At 25.5% G+C, this 24,633-nt stretch overlaps 1 protein-coding gene across 1 annotated transcript; it reads left to right on the top strand.

Annotated features, from left to right (window-relative positions):
• Positions 1 to 227: 227 nt before the first annotated feature.
• On the top strand, positions 228 to 23,701 carry LOC114124942 (sodium-independent sulfate anion transporter-like). Its single transcript, XM_027988392.2, has 13 exons — positions 228 to 401; positions 6,060 to 6,353; positions 14,854 to 15,077; positions 18,250 to 18,445; positions 18,684 to 18,904; positions 18,990 to 19,167; positions 19,247 to 19,411; positions 19,645 to 19,806; positions 20,804 to 20,944; positions 21,105 to 21,250; positions 21,637 to 21,810; positions 21,917 to 22,070; positions 23,147 to 23,701. Exons 2-13 carry the CDS (start codon positions 6,134 to 6,136, stop codon positions 23,182 to 23,184), a joined length of 2,019 nt encoding a protein of 672 aa, XP_027844193.1. The 5' UTR covers positions 228 to 401; positions 6,060 to 6,133; the 3' UTR covers positions 23,185 to 23,701.
• The last annotated feature ends 932 nt before the right edge of the window (positions 23,702 to 24,633 follow it).

Genomic DNA, 24,633 nt, shown 5'->3' with positions numbered 1-24,633 from the left:
AACAAAAAAAACAAAAAAAAAAACAAAAATAACCCAAACGTCTTGTATAGTTGTATATTATAACTACCATTGATGACTCGGTCATCAAAGTAATACTACGCGGTCCCTTGACCTTCGGTTTCCCCCTCTGCCCCCTAAGTGACCCCCACTACCGACAACCGTTCCATATCCACTCGTTTTGGCGTACCTACCTTTATGCGTACCGGTTGTGTACCTATACGCTACCTGAACCTGAAATCAGTGTTTACTCGCTCTGGGTTCGCAGTACCTACCACACTACTGTAGTATTTACTAAATGATCCACCAATAATCCAAGTCAAATCCAAAATCGTAATTTTCTCAAAATAGTGTTTTATTTTGGACATTGTTCAAATCGAGTGCACGTTTCCAGGATTTAAATGGTGAGTTAAATAATTGTTTTAATAATCCAAACTGCGAATGCGAAAATAAAACACTTATATTTTTAATAATTATATTGACGGGTTAGTTATAAAACAGTGAATTCGCTACATTGTGCTACATTCAAATGCGAAACGATAGAGTTGAACAAATTAAATCCAACACCTCAATATAATATTGTACTTTTTTGTACTGTTATTGACTCTTTATTGTCACTAAACAATATACGTAAACAGTCGCGCTGTTGGAAACCCCACCTCTGTAAATGGACTCGGTATTCACAGTTGTCGATAGAAAAAGTATTTCGAAAGTTAATTCGTTTTTTGTTTGAAAATTGTTTAATAGTTTTCTCATCGTACAGACATCGTTCGGAATGTGTTCATTTGTTGCTATCGTTGTTTTGTAAACTATTTCGGTGGCCATTAAGTATCTATATATTGCGCTGTCTAATACTTACAGCTTTCAAAATTTAGTCGGCCTTATTTTCAAGGCGTTAATTTAAATCTACTAATGCTTTTTCAAAATTCTAAATTAGATGATGTGGAAACAAAGTTTCAATAAGTTTCCGATTGAGTAGGTTTGAGCATAGGAGTGTATATTAAAGATTTAAGGTCAAAACGAATGTGTAGTGGTTAGTAGTTTCGTGGACATATCCTCCCCTTCATTTTCCAACATTTGAGTTCGTTCGCCCGAGTGAGTTATATTATAGCTGCTGAAGAATAGAATTTTTTCAACGTCGTTTGTAATTTGACGGTCAGTTTTTTTTAAAGTTTTTTCAAAATTTGATAAAATGAAAGTGAATGCTTGAAAAAAATTTAAATAACACATTTTTTATTTTCATATATTATAGTTTAAATACTTGAAAATAAAAATATATAATATTATAGTTGTTGAACAAAGTATTATAAAAAAAAAATAGCGTGTGAATTTAGAACTTAAGTTAAACTTAAACTACTATTTTACATAGTTACATAGTTTTGGGCAAATAGGGTACGGTATGTATTCGGAATGATGTGTTATGTTATTAATGAATTATCATGAAATAAATTCAGAAATAATAATTCAAGTTTCATTAAATAATAAATGTGTATTAATAAAAATTATATTATTTTAACTGCTCATAGTGCCTTCATATTTTTGAAACGTATTCTCTAAATACCATGATGTGGTTTTAGCGCAGTTCAAAATCTCAATTATGTGTACGTACTTTGCCTATACAAAACGCCTTTCTGAAATCTTCATAATATTATGAGACGATGTAATATTATAAATTTTTAACTTATATTTAACCTATCTGTATACAGTACATATATAATTACATATCATAATTATTTGTTAGATATATATTAGTATTGATTGGACATAGTTTAATTTGTTATGCATAATACAAGTGGTTGCATATTTACAACAATATAACATACTGCATTATAATTATTAAAATACAAGCAATTATTAAATATATACTTACTATATTATTATACTTAATAATTGTGAATATTACATAATTTTACAATTTGAAATAATGAACATTAGTTTAAATTATTATTGTTTTATTTCGTCCCATTTTTGAAATGATAGATTAGACAAAGGATTTTAATAGTCCTTGCAAGTATAATTTAATTCTATCATTTTTCAGGATATTTTTTTTTAGAGTTTTTATAAAATTCTTTACTGTTATTTCAGATCACCAATATACTATCACAAGTTATAAGTAAGGTTTATTATTTAAAAATAAATAAGGTTATATCTCTATTTTGTTGTTAAATAGAATTCAAATCAAAAGAAAAATTTTAAGTATCAATACAATTAGCTTCAAACTTTGAAAAAATAAAAATAAATTACTTAATAATCTAAATCATATGATATAAATACTTAGTTTTTATATTTAATTTTATGATTAGTATCAAATAACTATAATTATGATTCAATAAATCAAAGTTGTTAATATTATTATATTATATTAACAATAATTTAAAGGAATGGTATTAAGTAATTAATAATATAAATATTAAATAGTAGGTCATACAAGTACACATTATAATAAAATCTACTATTTATTTTTTATTTCAATACTTTGTAAATGCTAGGTTTATTGTATCCATTCGGGGTATTTTTGAACGTACATTTGGATTCGCCAAGGTCAGTCAGTGAATGTCCAAAATTCGTTCAATATCCAGGAGTAGTTGGTAAAACCTAGGTTATACCAATTAAATTTGGGTTTTATAGATACAACTTGTATATTTATTAGTTATTTATTTATTACCGTTACAAAAATGTAAATATTTATAAAATGATACAAAATAATAGGCTGGTTGGTAATAATCGATATTAGTCCCTAGGCATAGAATACAATTCTTCTAGACCTGCATTCATATATCAAATGGATGTATATAATATATAATGTTATGTAATAATTGGTAGGACAGGTTTATGTTCTAAGCTGCAATACAATAAGTATTATTAACCTATATTTTTATCGTAAATACATTTATTCAAAATAATTGTTCCCATTTTACAATAAAGATGACACTTTGAAAATATCTGATTACGATTAATTTAAATAGTTTTTACTACGTTTTCATTTATTTTGCATTAAAGTTACTCATTATTCCTATTTTAGTATAAATAAACAATAGAAATAAAATGAAACTGATTTGGTTCAATAAATAATGTTAAAATACATTAAAAATGTATAGTTTTCAACAAATTATAATAATTTTTATTTCATTTAACTATATTAATATGTGTATTTTATAAAAATTTGAATTATGACTATTAAATTAATAATATTTCAGTTGATCAATTTAAATGTTTACATTAGGTGGTCCTTAATGTTATTTCAACTATAATTTATTTATATCTATTAATGTATTTATAAGTATCTAATTGTATATCTTAATAATATTTTCCTTATTATTTTGTAACTAAACGAATACATTCGATTTAGAATAACAGAATAAAATTAAAAGAAAAAAATTAATATTCAATTATCTTTAATGTTAAACAGGGAATATTGTCAATAACAGGTTTATAGTTTCACTTGTTCCAGGTAAAATGTAAATTCGTGTTTTTATTATTTAATAAATCAAAAAATATTTATTAATTCAACTTTCATCCCTAAAATTTGGAATTAATTTAATCTAATTTAAACCATCGTTTATAGTTGAGCATCAATAAAGATTTCAATACGTGTTGTACAAGAATAAGATATAGTATTACTATTAACTTTATTATATACCTATACAATATTAAATATGTCTTAATGTAGGTATTCAGTATATTTTAGATACTTACATCCTAACATCCTAGAATAAATTATATGTAAACCTATAGGTAAATATTATTCATTTTAGTATAATATTCATTTCATAAAAAAAGTAGTTGAACAACATAATAAAATATATTGCTTGTATTATAAATTATTACTATTATTTTATTTCATACATGTTATTCAAGGACTGTCGTGTTCTATGAATTACAGTTTACGATTTTAATTCATTTGGAAGTGTTAAATATAATAAAATATGTAATAACAAATATATTATATACATGTTAGTATCAAAATTGTAAAATATAAACAGAAATAATAATTTTATCAACAAAAGGTATTTTATAAAAAATTCATGATAAAAAGCAATTATTGAAAATAGTTAAAATGACAATTTTGAATGATAAAGATAAATAAATTTATATCATACGATATTAATTTCTATTTTCTGTATGACTATGTTTTGTGTATAATATTTAAAATTCTGAAAATTGTGTTATACTTGGAGGTGTTAACTTTTATTGTATTTATAGTAATACAATTACAAAAATTATGTTCACGTACTTCACAATTTAATATAAATTGTTTTTAAATTAAAAATAATTTTTATAAATGACGTAAGTAATAATTATTTATAAAAAAAATGATTCAACTTATTTTAATGCTAACCATTTAGGATAATTATTATGTACCTATTATTGTGATTGTACCAAACCGATTGTTTATATTATTATTAATAATTAATATGTTTATAACTTTAAACAGAAGTGTATTTACGAGTATTAATGAATTCCAATTACCTAGTACAATATCATATAATAGCAATATGGATCATAATCTATTTTTATGCTGTTTTTTTTTTTATATATTTGGCTAAAAGTACTCGTGCTTTTATCCAATCAAAAGTTGAGATAGTAGGACAATAAACTAATAATATGTATGGTACGTAGGTATATAAATTATGGCGTTAGAATATAATTATTTGAATAAATACTCAAACCAGGAAAAACGTATTTTATTAGAAATTAAGAACATACAATACAATTCTTGTCTTTCGTAGAGTAGACATTTTAAATGAATGCATACAATTTATAATCGAGTGTTTATTAATGCTTTGGTGCTCACCAATTTAAAAAATAAAATTTCTTTGGTTTATTTTATTTTAAGAATGACGATGAAGCTAAATCAAAATATTATGTAAACATTCGAAATCATTGATTTTAAATTACAAACTTTTATCTAAAAATTAATTTTGTTTTCTTTCTTAATAATTACAAAAATTAAATATTTCAAAATATACTAATTGATTTATATGTATTTATAAACATTCACACACTTTGAAATAAAAATATTTTATATCAGTTTTAAACTCAAAGATCATATTTTGTTTTATGAAACAAAATAAATACGTGTTTCATCTATAGTTATATTTATACAAAGTACCTATAACTATTTTTTTATACTCTTTTTTACAATGTTATTATTGTTTCATGTTTTTATTTATTTTGGCAAATATCCAGATGCTATATTAAGGAATTAATATCTGTCGAGATGCAAATATTACTACTATTGTTTGTTAGTAGACTATGCTGACGGGTTGAGTTTTCGGTGAGCAGCGGGATGCTTATACAAATAATAATTACAGTCATTCATACTTATAGGAAAAAAATTACATTAGATTTTAAAACTATAAAAAACCATGTACCTACTATAATTAATGAATTGTTTTATTTAGTAATATTACTTATTTGAGATCAATATATTCTGTAATCTATAAAACTTAAAAATAACCATACATTTATATCCTAGAAAAATCATTGAATGTATCTAGGACAAAATAAATTTGAGCCTCAGTTAAATTTTTTCATAATCCACCACTTTTTACCTACTTATTATAATTTAGTACTACATAATAAGTAATAACAAGCAACTGTATGAGATATTTGTTTGAATTTAAGTTTATTTAATTCAATTAAAATCAGTATCTGTAACATACAAATATAATTGTAAAACATTATGTGAAATGTTTTTAAGCATACGATTTGTTTCCTTAATATAATCATTTCTGGTTTTTCTATTCTTCCGAAAACTTATAAAAAATTTAGATAGGTACATGGTTTTGTCAGTAATGTAGCGATGTACAATATCATCTGTAAGTTTCGCGCGAATCATGCTTATGATAATAATATGCCTGTCGATAAATTTTAAAAATTTATATAATAATATCTTATATTTATTATTGGCAGGGTGCCCACCTCCTATATATCATGTAAATTATGATTTCCGGGAACAAAGAAACGTTAGAATTCCGAAACAGTTCATTTACATAAATTATGTTTCAATATTTATGAGTTATATACGTTATAATAATTTTTATTATTTGTTTTTGTAGATTGTATCGATGTATTCGTGTAGTCATTATAAACAGATAATCCCATTGACGCCGTGATTCATTGTAGTGGAAATATGAATAAAATTAACAACCATTTGAGCTACAAAATGGAAGGTGACAAGTCAACTGATAACAGCGACGATTACTACAAGAACGTCAAGCTAGTAGGGTTCGTAAAGACAGATTCCGAAACACTGTCCGGTTATAAGAATGATGGGTTTCAATGGAGTTCGGCAGACAATTTGTCCAGTTACCCATCGTCTTATGACAGAGAAAACGACATTATATCTTCTAGTGAGTATTAAAGCACTATAATGTTTAAGCATTATTATTGTTCAAATAATACAGCCATACAATTAATCAATTACTATTCTCATTCCTTTTTTTTAAGTAATAAAATTACTCAAAATATAATTTTTAGAATTTTTTAATAGAACTATATGTATTGTACCTACTTAATAATCGTATTTTTGAATACTTGAGATTTTTCTATTATTTGAGGATTGCTCTAAGAAACTACAAATTTCTGTTTTCAAAACGAAATCCACCATTTTTTATTTTAAATTATTCAACAGATAATTTTTTTTAAATATTGATGTGTCTATCAAAATTCAAATCAGTAGTTTTTGAGTTATTAAACATTACACACCTTTGATAATATATATAACCTATAATATATTTATTTTATTTTATTTATCTTAACGACAAATTTCGATTGAGAGGTTCGATAGAATTGAGAGAATATTGTACTATTTTTTTTTTTTAATTCATTTAAAAAGTATACTAGGTAAATAAATTATATTAATCTATTGCTATTGTACAATTTGCAATAATTTTTTCAGTTATAATTAATAACAACATGACTAAATGAATATTAAATTTACCACAATTTTAAGTGTTTGGGTAACCACAGCTGGATTTCTTTGCTCCTACGACAGTATCATGGACTATTAATTATCTTTAGTGTATAAAGTTTAATACGTTGGGAACTAATAACTATCTATCCATTCAAATTTTGGTTTAAATACATCAACATTAAAAAAAAAAAAATTATCAGATGAATATATAAAGTAAAAAAGGAAGAGTAATTTTTCTTTGATAAACACAAGTATATATTGTCACAGAATACTCTTTAAATGCTACAAAAAATCTCAATTATTCAAAAGTATAAAGACATGGTACTATGGTCTTTAATAAGGCATATTTAAAAATTAAAAAAACCAGAATTTCAATAATTGTATTATAAAAAAATATTGAGAGGTGAGTATGCTTAGTTCATCCTATATAAAGAATAATCATTGATGATCACTATTACTATATCTAGTTAGTAGCGAATTATCTGCATAATTCGAATATAATTTAAGACTAAATGTTATCACGTAATGTATACCTATGGTATATTGTGTGCTTCTTAATCTAGTAGTTAGAATTTTGTAAAATTCAAATTGAATTTGAGATATTAAAATAAATTATATCGCTCGATACTATTACAATATGTTAACATTAGATTTTCAAATGTCTATTTGGATAAACAAGGAAGTCTAGTTGATAGCAATAATTTTATACTCGGAAAATTCTGGAAAACCAAAAACAAATTAATATCGTTAAAAAAACACTTCTAATTTAGTATCTTGTGAGTCTAAAAAATTAAAATTATTATATACTTCTTTAATTTAAAAAATGAATTTAATAAACAATTTTACCTGACGATTCAATAATATCTTTTTCTTTATTACACACAGAAACTTTAAAAATAAATTTAATATTTAATCTCAGAATGTCGATATTATTACTGATTTAAAATATCATTAAACCATTGGCCTAATCTATGGCATTATCTTGATGATTTGGAATTTATAATGGATATTTTCGACGAGTATAACGAATATAATTACATTTATTATAATATCAGCGAGCCTGTTAATGCGATCAAAACTCAAACGAAGATATTATTATCTCTTAAGTATATTTTAATAAGTAGCTTTAAAATTCGCGAAAAATATTTTAGTATCGCCCAGATGACTCGACAACTGTAATTATCAATATTCATTATGCACCCGATATCGTTGTGTACATCATAGTTGGGAATTAAAAAATACCGCATCTGATGTGTAATCAAGACGTTCTCGGGGAATACTATCTATGCGTTCTCGGGTTTTCCAAATATTGTTTTTACCCGTTCTGTTAATAATTATAATATGATAATATGTAGGTAAGGCCTCCAGTCTAAAAAACGAGTATCTAATATTTATTTACGTACACGAACATGCACACGATTTGAGTTCATCGTGACGGCCGTGGTAGTTGGAACGTAACCACTTCCACTACATCACTGACGTAGTAACCGGACGTATACCTACATTAAGCAACAATATATTGTCATAGGTACTGCGGAATTGAATAATTACCTAATGGTATTTAAGTTTTTTTTTTTTTAAAAAAATTAATTTTCGATAAGGCGCTTTTTGGATACTGATTTTTCGTTTTGAAAAGTCATAAAAAGGTTAATTTCTTAGCTACATGTTTTATTTTGATTCTTGATTTTGGATACATGCCTTTTTTATTATATTAGATATATTCAGATAAATAGGGCTTATTAAATTATGTTTTTATTTTTTATAAAATGCCGCATGTATTATTTACATTTTCAATTTTATATTATAATATAATAATAATAATATGTTGTAATCGATCCTCAATCATGCGATAAAATTAATTACTTGGTATTGTTACTGAAACGTTTATCTTTTTATGTTTTTATTTTGATGCTGTATTGTTTGTAAAATATGTTTGTTAGATAAGGGTAAAATACCTCGAATAATTATAATGTTGTAATCAATCCTTTATTGGAATGTTTTATTTATACGTGTATGTTGTACAAATTTTACGGTAGAATATTAGCACCCAAGTTCTTCGTAGAAGTGGATTTGTATAGTAGCCATTATTACAGTTGTAAGTTAACTGTCGTCTGGCTACTGTATGCTTATTTAAGTCCAATTATTGTGAAGGTTAAATATAATATAATATAATATGATTTATATTTATTATGTAAGATAAAATAATTTATAAGAAATGATTTTATCAACACTAATATAATATTTGGTCCATTTTTGAATTATTGAAAAAATAAATAAATAGGCGTTATTAAATAATCATGTTATTATATATTTAAGATAATATACTTAATTGATTATTGGCATATTACTATTGAACCAATAGTTTATTATTTAAAACCATTAAAAGTGTTTAATTATAATTGTTATCAATAATATAATTTAGTACACAATAATAACATTTGTGTAAGTTTTAGACATCGAATATTTAAGATTAATATTGCGTGTTTCTGAGTACGGTAGGTAACTAAAACAAGCTGGACAAGGGATACAGACTATATTGATAGTCGTGATATGTATAATGTGTGTTTTATGGTATCACATTTAATAAAATAATAAAACATTAGGTTCAAAGCTTGATTTTTAACAGCGATATTTAAAAAATTTATCTAATAAAATGTTAATTTTTTTAATTATGCATATTATGTATGTTTTATGAATTTTACGACCTACGTCAAACAATATTTTTAAATCTATTGAGCAAAACAACAATTTATAAGATTTTTTGAAAGACAATTTTATGACAATAGGAAGCTTATTAATGTCATATTAATATGATATAGGGTTCTATAATCTCCATAATTTGCATACATTTTGCACCATATTTAAATAAAAAAAAACACAACCATGATAGAACTGAATTCATCTTCTTATTTTACCATCATAATAGTATATAGTACCGTTAAAAGTGAATGCCTACGTTATTCATTTATCACAATTCATAGTTGATTCTTGACAGTAATTTATTCAGACCGATGAATACAAATAATAATATTAATAACTATATTCGTTAAATTATACTTTTCCTATATGTTGTATGATTAAGACGAATGGAGAAACTAAAGAGTTATGAACTTATATTAAGAGCTAACCGGATTTTTAAGAATGTTGCGAATATTATTTTGTGTAAATGATTAATTAAAGTAGTTTTTACGCGTATAATATACATTTTCAAATTCAAACCTCCGCTTCTAGCTAATTCTTAGTAACGTAGATTTCTTCTTGCGAAAAATAAGACTGCTAAAACCAATTAACTTGTAAGTAATATAATATTTAGTATACTGCGTCATCTAAAATACCCACTGTTAACCCGTCGTAAAACGTAATATTATAACGTAATGATTACGGTGTTCAAGTTATAGGCGTTAAACATTTTAGTTAACGTATATAATTTATTAAATTTTATCTAGTTAATAAAATATTTTTTTTATTCTTACTTATAACTTTATGTTTTTATATAATACAATTATGAAAAAAATTATCCGTGATGTTTTGAAAATGAAAAAATTTTCGGCCAAATATTCTGTATAATAAATAATAATGTTTATTATTATGATTTATAAGCGATACATTTTTCTGATATTTTTTTAATATTTTAAACTATACGATGAAAGTTTATTTAGTTTATAGAGTCTTGCAAATTTTGTATGATATTGCGAAAAAATTGAGAGAGATTTAAATAAATCTCACAATTCACAATACACATTTCTCAAAACTGCTATGCACTATGCACTCTGATGAGTTGTTTACTTGTATGTTAATTAAATTTTAAACTCTGATACCAAATGCAATGCACATAATTGATGTGCAGATTATACGATGAACAGAGTGATAGTAGTATAAAAATATAATAATATTATTAAGGACCATATTTTTAATTATTTAGATTTTTACACTATTTAAGGAGTGTCCCGTGGCGATAAATTTTCTTTTTTTTCAAATGAGAAACCAACTCTTTTTTACTGCAAATTGTTAAGCATTTGATTTTTTTTTTAAATGTTGATGCATATAAATGTAAACAAAAACATGATTGAATAATTTCTGAGTTATTAAAATGTAACTAAAAATAATGGTTCTTAAAAACTATATTATAAAAATATAAAATAGATGTAGCATTGAATCTAGTATTTATTTTACTTAGATAATTTTAAAAAAATATATATAATTTGGTAATTTTATAAAAGGTTAATATTAATTGTTACGATTTTTATACGCAGTGGAATCTATTTAAGTCAAATGATCGATAATTCCAACCTCTATAAGCTGAATTTTCGATAACTCAAAGGAATGCATTAGTTCTTACCTTACAATGTATGGTATCTGTGATGAATTTCCTCAATAATTTGAATTTCGCTAATTCGAATTTTTCAATAAGTCAAAGTAATTTTAGTTGAATTTTGGCTTGTAACTTGAATTTTGTTTGACATACATTACCTTTTTTGCACAGAATTTTTTCAAATTTTAATACAATATACATATATACATATATTAAATATTGATTAGTAAATATCTACATAAGTAAATAAAATTATAAAATGAAATTTTTGCAGATATTGTTACAGGATACTTCCTTACATGGTACAAACAATTATTTGAAAATATAGAAAATAATTAAAAACTTTAAAAATTAGAATTTGAGTAAATTCAGCATTAAACGAAAAATGAAGTATGCTTGGTGATCACCCTTTATAATCAATTAATATAGCATAATATCTTGAAAAATTTATTTTTACTCAAAGCTAATAGGATTTTTAATGGTTGCTGTCGTTAATTGTCGTAGAGGCTCATTATTACTACAATTACATTACCTATGTTGTTTAATTATGGGTTTAATTAATCTTCTAATACTTCGAATGAAACCTTTTCTAAAGGAATTGTAAAATATTATAGTACGTAATATATTAAAACATTTAAAACAATAATTTTAGTGTATTATTTATATTTATTTATTGGAAGATATTGTTATGTGTAGTTTTAAAAATATGTACTGAGACAAAATTTCTTCGAATAATTGTTCTCAAATCTATAGAAATTAATAATAATAAATATAAAATCAAAATTATATACTTCTGTAAATAATGCAAGTACCAAATACAGTAAAACATTTCAGTATAAATACTGTGAAAGTTTTATAACATTATTACATATTTTTGTAAACATTATTTTAATAATGTTGAGTTACGTTCAAACTCGAGTAATTAGTATAATTAACTGAATTAGTTACCTAATCTAAAACTTTACTAGTAAAACATTATTCCATAGACTTTTACCTGACTGTATTCTATGCACTACTTCTACTCTCATAAAAAATATCAACTTACTAAAAATACAATTATTTAAGTAAATATAGGTATAATGTATTTGTATAGATAGTATTAATTTTTTATTTTGAGCTTAAACTTTTATATTTTATAATAAGAATGTACTTATATTTATTTCTCTCAAATGAATATTTATATTTAATATCAAACTAATATTATTCGTTAAATGTCGATAAATATAGTTGACAATATTTTAAAAGTTTTAAAATTTAAAATTTTAATAAGTCATTAGAACAATGTGCATCTTCCATAGCTACTATAGTTATATACATTTTTTCCTTTAAACCAAAAATTCGATTTTTTTTTAAATTAAATATATTTTAGATTATCAAAATGATTTATCATGCGGTGGATCTTTTGTTATCTTATTTCCAGTTACACGAACACGTGCTAATTATTATTCAAGGACATTAGGGCGATGTTCATTGTAAAAATAAATATAAAAACTACCGAGAAGTAGGTACTATAAGTACCTATAGATGTGTAGATATTATGGTTCGTTAAATTTTGTCTTTTTAAATTTGCAACGATATTAATATCGTTTTAATAATTCGTGTGTATTGTATAATATATATAATATACTTGACCGGAATCAACCATGACTCAAGTTTAACCGGTTTTGTAAGCGTACAATGTGTACATATATATATAAATAATATATTATATTTTTTAAAATCTTCTCCTTCTCCATAAATTTGATTTGTTTTCAGTTATTATGATCGCGATATAGTTGATTGATTAATATTGATAACACGAGTCAGTAAACTCGAATAACAATAATATGCTGCTGTGTTTTGATAATTATATCATGAATAATATAGATATTATTATGTTTAAAGTCTCTTCTATGTATTTATAAATAGTTTTTTTTATTGTTGATTAGATACGATAAATAAAGTATCACATTAAAAGCTATTGTCGTCAAAGTGAAGTACGTAACTCATATTTATATATTTTTTATTTTTAAATTTAACAATATTTTTATGAATAAACCATCACCGGATTTAGTTAAGGATAGTTTTAGAACATAAATGAAAACAATATCCCTGAATAGATGTATTAGAAACATTTAATTATAACTTTTAAATATATATTTGATTGGTTAAGATAAATTTATAACTATGTATGACTGTTATGTCTGTAAATATTTACCTGGTTTATTACCTGTAACTAACAACTAATAATATGTATACCTAGTACTTATTAATTGAAATATTTGTAATTAATTCATAAAATTTTTTATTTATTTTTGTTTTGGACATATTATGATATTATAATCGTTGTATATAAATCGTTTTATAAACTATTTTAATACAAATGACTACTATTGTTGTGGAAGAGGGGCAAGGGAAAAAATCTAAAATTGTCTTAAAAAAATGTATAGTTCTTATTAAAATATTAGTACTTATTATTTTATACTTCATATTTAACGTCAAAAGTGTTTAAAACGTAGTAAAAATATTATTAATACTTAATAGAACACATGTTTTAATGCGACGTGGATAAATATTATAGCTTTCAATGAAATATTAAATTTTTACAATCACAACATAAAAAAAAGTATTAGAATATGAAATTTTATTTAGTAAACATGTTTTAGAAGAAATTCTATGCAATTAAATTATAAAGTGTTTGAAGTTGAACCCAACAAATTTGTTTATAAAACATATGGGTAATAAAAATTTGAATAACTGGTACAAAGAAAATATGAAAAAATAGGGGAATAGCATAAATGGAGATTTCATTGAATTTTAGGGAGAATATAAAGCTTTCTCCACAAAATTACCCAATTAATTACTTACATTCATAGGGAGGAGGGATTTGTATTTTGTTGGGGTTAAGTCTTAAGTCCCTTCAAGCACCCTCATCAACGATTATAATAGTTAGGATGTAAAAAAAAATACACAAATACGTTTTTTAGTCAATGATTTAAGAATTATCTAAATTAAAATTTTTATTTTTCAATTAGTCTAGGTTTAAAAATAAATGTGTAATTGTAATCATAAATAAAAATTGTAGAATATTGAATATTATATATAATATATAGATATATCTATTCATTTCTACGATACATAGACAATTTTCTTTGTTTTTAGTTTATTTTATCAACGTAATTTTTATTTTATTTATTGTTTTTTTTTAATATCATATTACTTTTCTATCTATTGTTCTTAATTGGAATTAAATATTAAAATGAATGTCCGTTATCTACTAAATATTATGACGTATCCTGTAATCGCAAACTCGAGTATCGTAATTAATTATTTTAAGTAGGTATCTATTATTATTAACTACCACTGTTTAGCATACGACGTGCTTAAAGGGATAAATAGATAAGAAAAAATATATTTGTATAATACATTGATGAAATAAAATAATTATGTATCGACGAATTGGTGAAACGCGTAATAGTCTCGCTAACCTAGCTGATATAATAATATTGTCATTTTTGCCGACATCCACTAAACTGCTAAACCTTTACTTATAAATGGAAAAAAAAGAACAATTATTAGTAAATAAAGTTATTACCTTAAACGGCTTAAACCCAAATGTATTAATTAGGATATTATTTGTCTACAGGCAAAGTTTTGGGTGGCGACACGACGGTGCCCGTCTACCCGGATTCGGTGAATCGGTGCTGTACGAGAAAAGTGTTATACAAACGCCTTCCGATCCTCCAATGGCTGCCCAAGTACACGGTCGGCGAACACGGTATATCCGACCTCGTGGCCGGCGTTACGGTGGGGCTGACCGTTATACCACAGGCCATAGCGTTCGCGAACGTAGCCGGATTACCTCCACAAGTAAGTCGGTCGGGTCTGCGAATTTTTGCGAATCGCTGATCGATAAGTCGTTCATATGATATTATTAGGTACCTACTAGTTGTTTATATTGACGGTTATATTATCCCCCACGCACACGCAGCGTGTAGTGCGTGTGGCGGTCCGCAGAGTACTTAACTCGGAAATGACTATATGGACGATTACTGCGTATAACGTCGATTATTATAATAAAATATATTTTTACATAAAAATTATTACTGTCTCGGTTCTTATAACTATACATTAATTTTTTTCTGTATAAAATATACTGTTTTATGTAATATTGCGAGGTTATATGCACATGTATTTAATTATTCTTCTTCCTTATTATAAACCTACACGCACAGACGTCCGCTGTATACAAAGGCCGTTTTCAAAATAAAAACAAAAAAAAAAAATAATTCTAAAGAATTGATTATTTATGACGATAATTTAAATCGCGGTCTATGTTAAAATGAGATAATTTTATATAATATTATTATACTAGTTTTTTTTTTTAATTTAAAAATCAAAATTTATCTAATTATTATTTTTATTTGTTACCACGTTTACTTTATTTCATTTTTAACAGTTTTTACTAATCTATGATTAATTTAACTACTATACCTGGGATTTTTTTTGAAAACAATATTGATATTAAATTTTTATACTACGATAAATAATTTTTAGTTTTCAATATACGTATTGTCCAGCGAAATATTTTATGCGTACTATTTTTTTCTAAATTAATAATTATTAATTTGAACTATTTTAAGTTTAGAGTAGAAGAGTATATAGGAGTATAATTTAAGTATGGATAAAAAAGTTTCTGTCCCATTTCCACAGTTAATACATTACATTATTATGAATATATCTGTTTTCATTCATTATGTAGTTAAATTAAATGTCATAAAAATTCTAAGTATAGATAAGTATGTCAAATTACATTTTGTTGAAAATTTAAAAATTATATTTTAAATATTTTAAAAACTAAATGTTATCTAGTTGAGGTAATTATTCAGAATTATTATTATAATTTTTTTATAGAACATGATTACGTAAAATGACGTTTTAAAAAAAAAACGACGTTTCTTGATACAATATTATCTTAATAATCTTTCTGGAAAACTGTCTCTCCAATAAGTGTAAAATTTTGTATAGTCGGCCATCGTGTAAATTCCCTCAAATTAGGTAGATAATATTATGTTATTTGCACTAATATATTAGTTGAAATTTTTAAATAAATAGGACTAGTTCAACATGATTTATTTTTGTTGATATTACATTAATGCACAATAATATGAGCAATGATAGAGAATATTAAATGTATAAGTATCTCCTCCTATGTATAAAGATAATAATTAATTATAATAGGTAATTACTATTATGTTTTATGAAATAATTATTATAATTGCTTGTTTATGGATTTACGAATGTAGGTATCTCGTAAGATATATTATATAACTATATAAAAAAATTAAACGATTAGTGATTACATATAATACGAGTCTAACTACACTATTTAAATGAACTACAGATAATTTATCATGTAGTTTAATACCTATTTGTTATTTTATTCTACCTAGATCGCTCTAAATCAATAATATCGATAACCATTTATCAATAATTATCACATTAAATTTAGTTAATAACATTTATTTATTTATTTTTACCCCGAATGAATATAATATACTTAGAATACAATAGAATATAATTTCCTCGAAATTATGGGAAATAGTTTTTGAAAACTTAAATTTGTATAGTTGTGTTTTGTGCGTGTGAATAATAATAATCAATCCTATTAAAATGTTTGTAATGGTTTTATACAAAACGTTCGTCGTCGTTCGTCATAAAATGCGAGTGCTATTGTATACAACAAATACAACAATATTGCAATATCATCAATATCAGCATCCGGTTAAAAATGTTAATTATAAACGAATGTTATTAGAATAGTACGTATAGCATTCGACATAATATACTTCGATTGTGTTGTTCAATGGTTTCCGCTCGTAAATGAATAAACGACAATGTTTAAGATGAGTTAAAAATAAATTTTGATATTGTCACGGTCATAATTTGTGGTTGATCTGTTCACCAAGTGACATTTATACATTACACCCAAACGTATAGTGTGAACGATCGTGTGATTGCGTCGCAAGTTCGAGGTCAAGTCTTCCCACAAAAATTAAACACATAATTACACATTAAAAAAAAAAGTGATCAAGTTATAATATGAATATTATATATTAATATATACTTACGTGTATACTAACGCGTATCTAACCTTGATAAGTACCTATACCGAATATAATAATTATAATATAATTTAATATAAATATATATATAATATATATATATATATATATTAGCTATCCTCGAGCGTGCACTTAGTTGCCTGTACAGAAGGCATCACTGCATCAGTGTTGAATTTGGTTGCCTAATGCTAACATTTAGTGTAATAAATGTGGATAAATAATATTTTTGATTTTCTGATTTAGTGTATAGATGATATTTTTGACATATCAATTTAACATATAGCTGTCCCACCCAACATTTTTTTACTATTTAAAAGCAGCATTTTTCTTAAAAGTTAATATTTTTTTTTTACCCAAATTTGATTTCTTTTTCATTTTAGTCCAAAAACCAAAAACTTGTAAAGTTTCAATAGTTTGAACCAAACACTACAAAAATGTTTTGTACTGTTATATTATATCAACTTTTCTCTAAAATACTTATTTCTAACAATAACTAATAATTGATAACATGGATGAAAAAATATCTTTATGCGTATTTGTCGGTTATTTAAAAAATTAATAACTCGATTTTTCATTAACTTGTACAATCGAAAATAGGCTTAAAATTTGCTCTACAATGTAATCTTTCATAAAAAAAAAAAAATCAAGATAATCAGATGAGTAGTTTCAGAGAATGTGCGTGACGAAGATTTCTATTTTCACATTTATATATATATATACATAAATTACATAATATTTTTAATTATAATTCAGGTCGGCAGAGTATAATATTTTAATAATAATATTAAGATATTATATGTATATGTTTATTGGTAGTCTGGTGGTGATAATTATCATTGATATATTTTTTAGATCTAATTATGATTATTACGCTATTATAGAACCGCAGACTGTGATTGAATGATTATTTTTTTTAGATCGGTCTGTACTCTTCGTTCATGGCATGTTTCGTTTACACGATTTTTGGTAGCTGTAAAGACCCGGCGTTGGGTCCTACAGCAATAATGGCTATCATGACCCGCGAAAACATACACGATATGGGACCGGAATTCGCAATCCTGTTATGTTTTATCACCGGTATCGTGCAACTCATCATGGGCTTTGCGCAACTAGGTAATTTCGAGTTCATATACTGTACTGCAAGTATGTATAACAGCTTGTGTACGTTATGTAAACTTATGTTATTATAACATTGACGTGCCTTTTGTCAAACATTTAATCAGAGATGGTTTAAATGCGTGCAGGTCGTATTTTTTTACACAACCAAAACGGTTTGCCAATATTAATCAATGTTTAGCCTATAAGCGGAATATTGTATTATTACCTATTATCAACTCCGTGCGTTTTACAGGGTTTTTAATCGATTTTATATCCGGACCGGTGTCGGCTGGTTTCACGTCAGCTGCGGCGATTGTGATAGCTACATCTCAACTGAAAGATTTACTCGGCATAAACATAAAAGCCAATTCGTTCATAGGCTTCTGGGATCAATTGGCCATGCACATCAGAGAGATTAGCGTTGGTGACGGGACGCTAGGCATTACGTGCATGATTGTTCTGTTACTGTTGAGGGTAAGCTCATAAAATACGATACCACAGCTATTTATAATAATAATTTTGTTGTTCGGTACATTTTGAAAAAATATATATTTTACAGAAAATGAAAGACATACAAATTGGCCCTTTGGACGCGAAGGATAAAACGACCGGACAGCGAATGGTTTCATCAATCATTTGGCTCATATCGACGGCAAGAAACATTATAGTTGTAGTTTTTTGCGCCGCATTAGGTTATATGTACAAGGAGCACGGAAATTTGCCGTTTAAATTATCGAGTAATTCAATGGCCCATTTTTTTTTTTTATACAACTTGTGCAGAGATTCGACAAGACGATTAATTTTATTTGTTTTCAGGTCACGTGGAGTCCGGTCTCCCGAGCTTCAGGCCACCACCGTTTGAGAGCCGGGTTGGAAACGAAACATATAATTTCGTCGAGATGGCATCCAAATTAGGTTCAGGGATTCTGGTAGTGCCACTTCTGTCTATTTTAGAAAACATATCGCTAGCTAAATTTTTCTGTAAGTGGATTTTACATTTTTACTTTAGACGCACGTGCGTATAGGTAGGTGCTTTTATTTTTTTGATATAGTCTAATGGCAGATGTGTACAATGTAATCAATGAACGTTTTTAATACGATAGTATATTATATATATATAGCATATAATATTGATTAGTCACGACTCGCTTGCCTGCAGTCAAGTGAAATTATATTAGTTAAAATTATGAAAAATATTCTATTGTATTATTTAGCTGACGGTAAAACCGTCGATGCCACTCAAGAAATGCTCGCCTTGGGCGCTTGCAATTTGATCTCATCTTTTGTTGGGTCCATGCCCATATCTGGTGCTCTATCACGGGGTGCTGTGAACAACGCCAGCGGAGTAAAAACCACGTTCGGAGGAGTTTATACAGGTAAAAAATTTCGTTGACTACACTATACAATGATTGGGTTATTATTATTCTAGGACATATAATTGTTTTAGGGAAAATCGTACTTCAAATTTTAGGACAAACATTAAAAAACCTACTTAACACAAATGTGTTCAATATAAATTATTATTTGTATTGAAATTTTTCCAATTTGCACCAGAAAATATTTATAAAATGACTTTTAGAAGTATAATTTATATATTATATAATTTGCATATTATCTAAAGTATTATAAAAAAACAATATTTTTAAATTTTTACTTTAAACAAATCAATACCTTTACTTTTTTGAATAGTGAGAGATATGAAGAAATATGTTAAAACAAAATTGATAATTAATTGAAATTACTATAAAATATGTTCTTCGTTTTCGAAGTGTTAAGAAAAACGCTTAACGTAACAAACGAATAACAAATTACGATTAAATTATTGAAGTATGCACTGTATTATGCATTTTAAATCTATGTTAACTTGAGTGATCCAATAGCCTTGTAGTCAGATCAACTGAAAAGGATTGTATTTTTTTTTATCTATTAACATATTTTGTATATTTGTACTTAAATTTAAGGGATGAAGTTGAAGAAGTATCCATTTTACATATACATATATTTATAAGTATATTTACTTAAGTTCGGGTGATTACCTATTTAATAATGAACACTCTCTAGTATAAATACTACAATTTATACATATGTATATTTTAAATGTTGATATTCAAATATCGTGCATCAGCTATGATTTTTACCATAAAATCTAATAACATATTATTGATTATACAGGCAATGTAATTATATAAAATCTTCTTATTGATTAACATTTAAAGTCTTGTAGAACTTGCGCTCCCTAATATTTTATCCGGTGCTAACCACTCTTTATAAAGGTACTTCGTCTATTTGTGCTTACGATGCATTTTATACTGTTACCTATAATATTAATAACAATATGTACCTATTAAGGAAAAAACTGATTTTATTTTCTAGGAATAATCGTCATAATAGCTTTACAGTTTTTCACACCGTATCTCGTGTACATACCCAAAGCTGCTTTGGCCGCTGTGATAATAGCTGCTGTCGTGTTCATGGTCGAACTACAAGTTGTCAAACCAATGTGGCGAACAAAAAGTATGTGTAGTCGTCATTATCGACATAATATAATATAATATATTATCAACACAATACTATCAAAAATATTACTTTGTTGAAGATTTTTGTTTATTGATAATATTTGACATACTGCACTAGACATTTCTTTATGAACTAACGAGTTAATGATTTATTTCAGAAATTGATTTGATACCGGCTTTTGCCACGTTCCTTTGTTCACTGTTGATCCGCCTGGAAGTCGGGATTGTTGTCGGTATAGCTATTAACGTCATAATACTGCTTTACACCTTGGCTAGGCCCAGCATTCACGTCGAAAAACAAAAAGTCAGTAAACTGAGTAAACACGATACATTAATAATGTCGTTATACCTACATTCACGATTAACATGTTTAAACGTATTATACTATAATAGGTACTAAGTTTCACTAAGTAAACTCGCTCTCTATTTTTCCTATAATATTAAATTCATCCTATACTACGAATATGTATAATATAGTTTTTGAAACTTTTAAATTACTTTATATCTATATTTTAAAATATTTGAATTTTTATGCTATTAAAGAGTAAAATAAGAAGTTTGTGAAGTCAAACGATAGGTACTCCTTAAATGGTATAAAAAGTATAAATAAATATGGCCCCTTAACTCTTCAGTAAAAGTTCACAGTAAATCACATTGTATGTAATGTCCTGAATGTTTTTAAACTTTCAGAGTGAATTTGGCTACGAGTATTTAGTGATAACGCCGGACCGTAGTTTAGTTTTTCCATCCGTTGAGTACGTGAGGGCAGTGGTATCTAAAGCTGGACTTAAACAAGGACTTAGTTCAATACCAGTTGTGATGGATTGCAGACATATACAAGGAGCTGACTTTACCGCTGCTAAAGTACGTCCGTGTTGCATTTATTATAAGTCCCATTGATGTTATGTATACGCGTCATTTTGTAAATAGTGTTAATAATTCATTATTTGTTTTTTTTTTTTTGTTACAGGGCGTCAAATCTCTCATAGACGACTTTGTTAGGAGGAGTCAACCATTAGTGTTCTATAATGTCAAGCCCAGCGTGATATCTATTTTTCAAGGAGTACGACCGACTGAATTCAATTGTTGTGTCACCGAACAGCAATTGCACGAAAGACTAAAAGGTATTTATTATTAATTGATACATATTTTTTCTTAAAATTTAAGTGTTCAATTACACTGTATACGTTTTAGTATATTATAATTGTTATTCGTAATACAAAATGTGTGATTAAGAGAACGTCATAATTACGTCTCTCTTATAAGTTACAACATACCTGGCAAATGTATGTTCAATGGAATCAATTTTATGTTGTTAGAATTAATATTAGAGAGAATTGACTCATTAATTAACTTGAAGAAAAGAACATTATATTATATGTATTTATGTGAATGGGTGATAAGGTGAAAAGATTTGGTTACTCATAGGCCATGGACGGTTTTCAGTGCATTTCAATGGATTCACACATCTTGCTAAGATCATCATACTTCGTAGCTTAACCGAAAAAATGTCGCTACTTATATTAATTATTATATAATATTTTATATATATTTTAAGTATAATAAATTTATATGACTACAACTGTAGCACACGAGTAAGTCATTGTCCGGGTAGGACATAGGTCGACGTACTTTGTTGTGGGTATTATGTTTAAGGTGTGCCGCATTGTTCGTTTTGTGAGACATCGAAAAAAAAAATTTGTGTAGAGATAGTTTTTTATTCTGTATTATAAAGTATATATTATAACTATAAGGTTTTCTTTTAATAAATTTATTGAAGTCATAATTTTTATAAACATAAAATTATGTAATTAAAAAAAATTGAATGACTGTAGGTACAAAAACTATAATCTTTGAATCACCATCGTATACCTTAAAAAAATGAGGAGCAATAATTAATCATTATAGTGGGTATTCAAAAATAATGCATAATGGTTATTTTTATTTCTCTTAAAAGTGTATTTCATAAGTTTCTAAGACAGTGTTATTAAGTATTATAATTTCTATTATGTTTTATTCATAAAAAAAGTAGGTATATGATGTTAATAAATAATTTTACAAGCAAATCTATTGAACAATATGTTGCAGTGCTGCCTGGGTTGGGTATAACTTTAATTTAGGACCTAATTATTATTAAATTTAGTTAAATAAAACCACTATATAACATATATTTATATATTTTTTTTTGCATTTGTTTCAGGATATTATTATAGCAGAATGCAAACACTGACATTATAACATCGATATTTTTATTTAAGCTTGTCCCACCGACAAATTGTACAGATTAAACGATAATTATGTAAATAATGTTAATATTATAAAAAATAAGCTGTAAATTATGAATAAATTTTATATATAAAATAAATAAGAAGTAAATTCTAGTTAATTAACTTTCCAGAATTCTTCTTCAGAATTTGCTTGTATCATAGAAGTAATAAATAATAATTGTTAATAATTAATTGAATACATTGATATTATTATGTAAGTAAATGTATTTTGTTAATGTATTATTGATGTACCATTATTTTTTTAAATTAGCTACTTATTTAATTTTTTAAAACAAAAATGTGAAAAATTGAAATGTATATTTATACCTAGTGTGTACGAAAATATTACAAGTTGTAGTCCTATTACGTTTAATTCTCATCTAAAATGCGTTTTTTAAATTGTAGTTGACGAACTTTGCTTCATTATCTACGTATTACTAAAAATTGAGATAATTAAATATCATTTTGAATTTTACACAAAGAAGCAATTAATGTGTTGATTTTATAATGATGTGTATGAAGAATATTTTTTGTCAAGTTTAAATACGTAAATTGTTTTTAATTAAATAGATACATCAAGTAGTGATGTTTCTGAAAATTTTGATGCATTTAATATTTAAATAAAAATTTAAATCGATAGTTTCTTTGTTATTCAAATTAATACACTAACGATAATAATTCATATTAATAACTGTTTTATGTTTACATAAAATAGGTAAATTATATGTAATATTTAATCGAATATAATAGTCAGCTAAACTAATTTTACAATTCTTAAAATGATATTATATTGATAGTAATAATATTAATTTATATAGTTGTTCCTAAAATTTAAAATTTTTTTTTCTATAAAGGTTATATTTTATGTCTTAATAAAAATTAATATTATATAATATAAAGTTAAAAAATTTAACAGTCTCAGTTTTTTGAATCAATAGTAAGTATTTAATTAAAATAAAAATATTATTATATAAACTTTTAAATGAACAAACTCTTTAATCGTTAGGTAATGAAAAAAAAAATTTGGATAAATGGGTACTGTTCTGTTGAGCTTACTGCTCAAGATTTAAGTGAGTTGCTGTAGTGAAGGTGTTAAATTTGAATGCAATGCCACGAAAACAATTTAAGGTTGCAACTATAATTATCTTAATATTTTATTTTAACTATTGGGATAATTTCACTGTTGAGTTACGAGTACAAAATTCATCATGTTAAAAAAATTTTGTTTAAATAACGTATTTTCTAAAAAAAATTATTTATTGTTAATCTATCACTGTTATTTGTCATAACAACTTTACGAATTTGTTGAGATAACATGACAAAACTATTTTCATTATGTGAGGTAACATTACTTTTTTGTCACTCCAATATATTTCTTTGTTGAAAATATAGTCATCATAACAATATTATTCTTAAGAAC

Source organism: Aphis gossypii, chromosome 2 (assembly GCF_020184175.1).
Source record: "Aphis gossypii isolate Hap1 chromosome 2, ASM2018417v2, whole genome shotgun sequence".
NCBI classification, from domain to species: Eukaryota; Metazoa; Arthropoda; class Insecta; order Hemiptera; family Aphididae; genus Aphis; species Aphis gossypii.
This window is presented reverse-complemented; position numbering and strand designations above follow the sequence as displayed.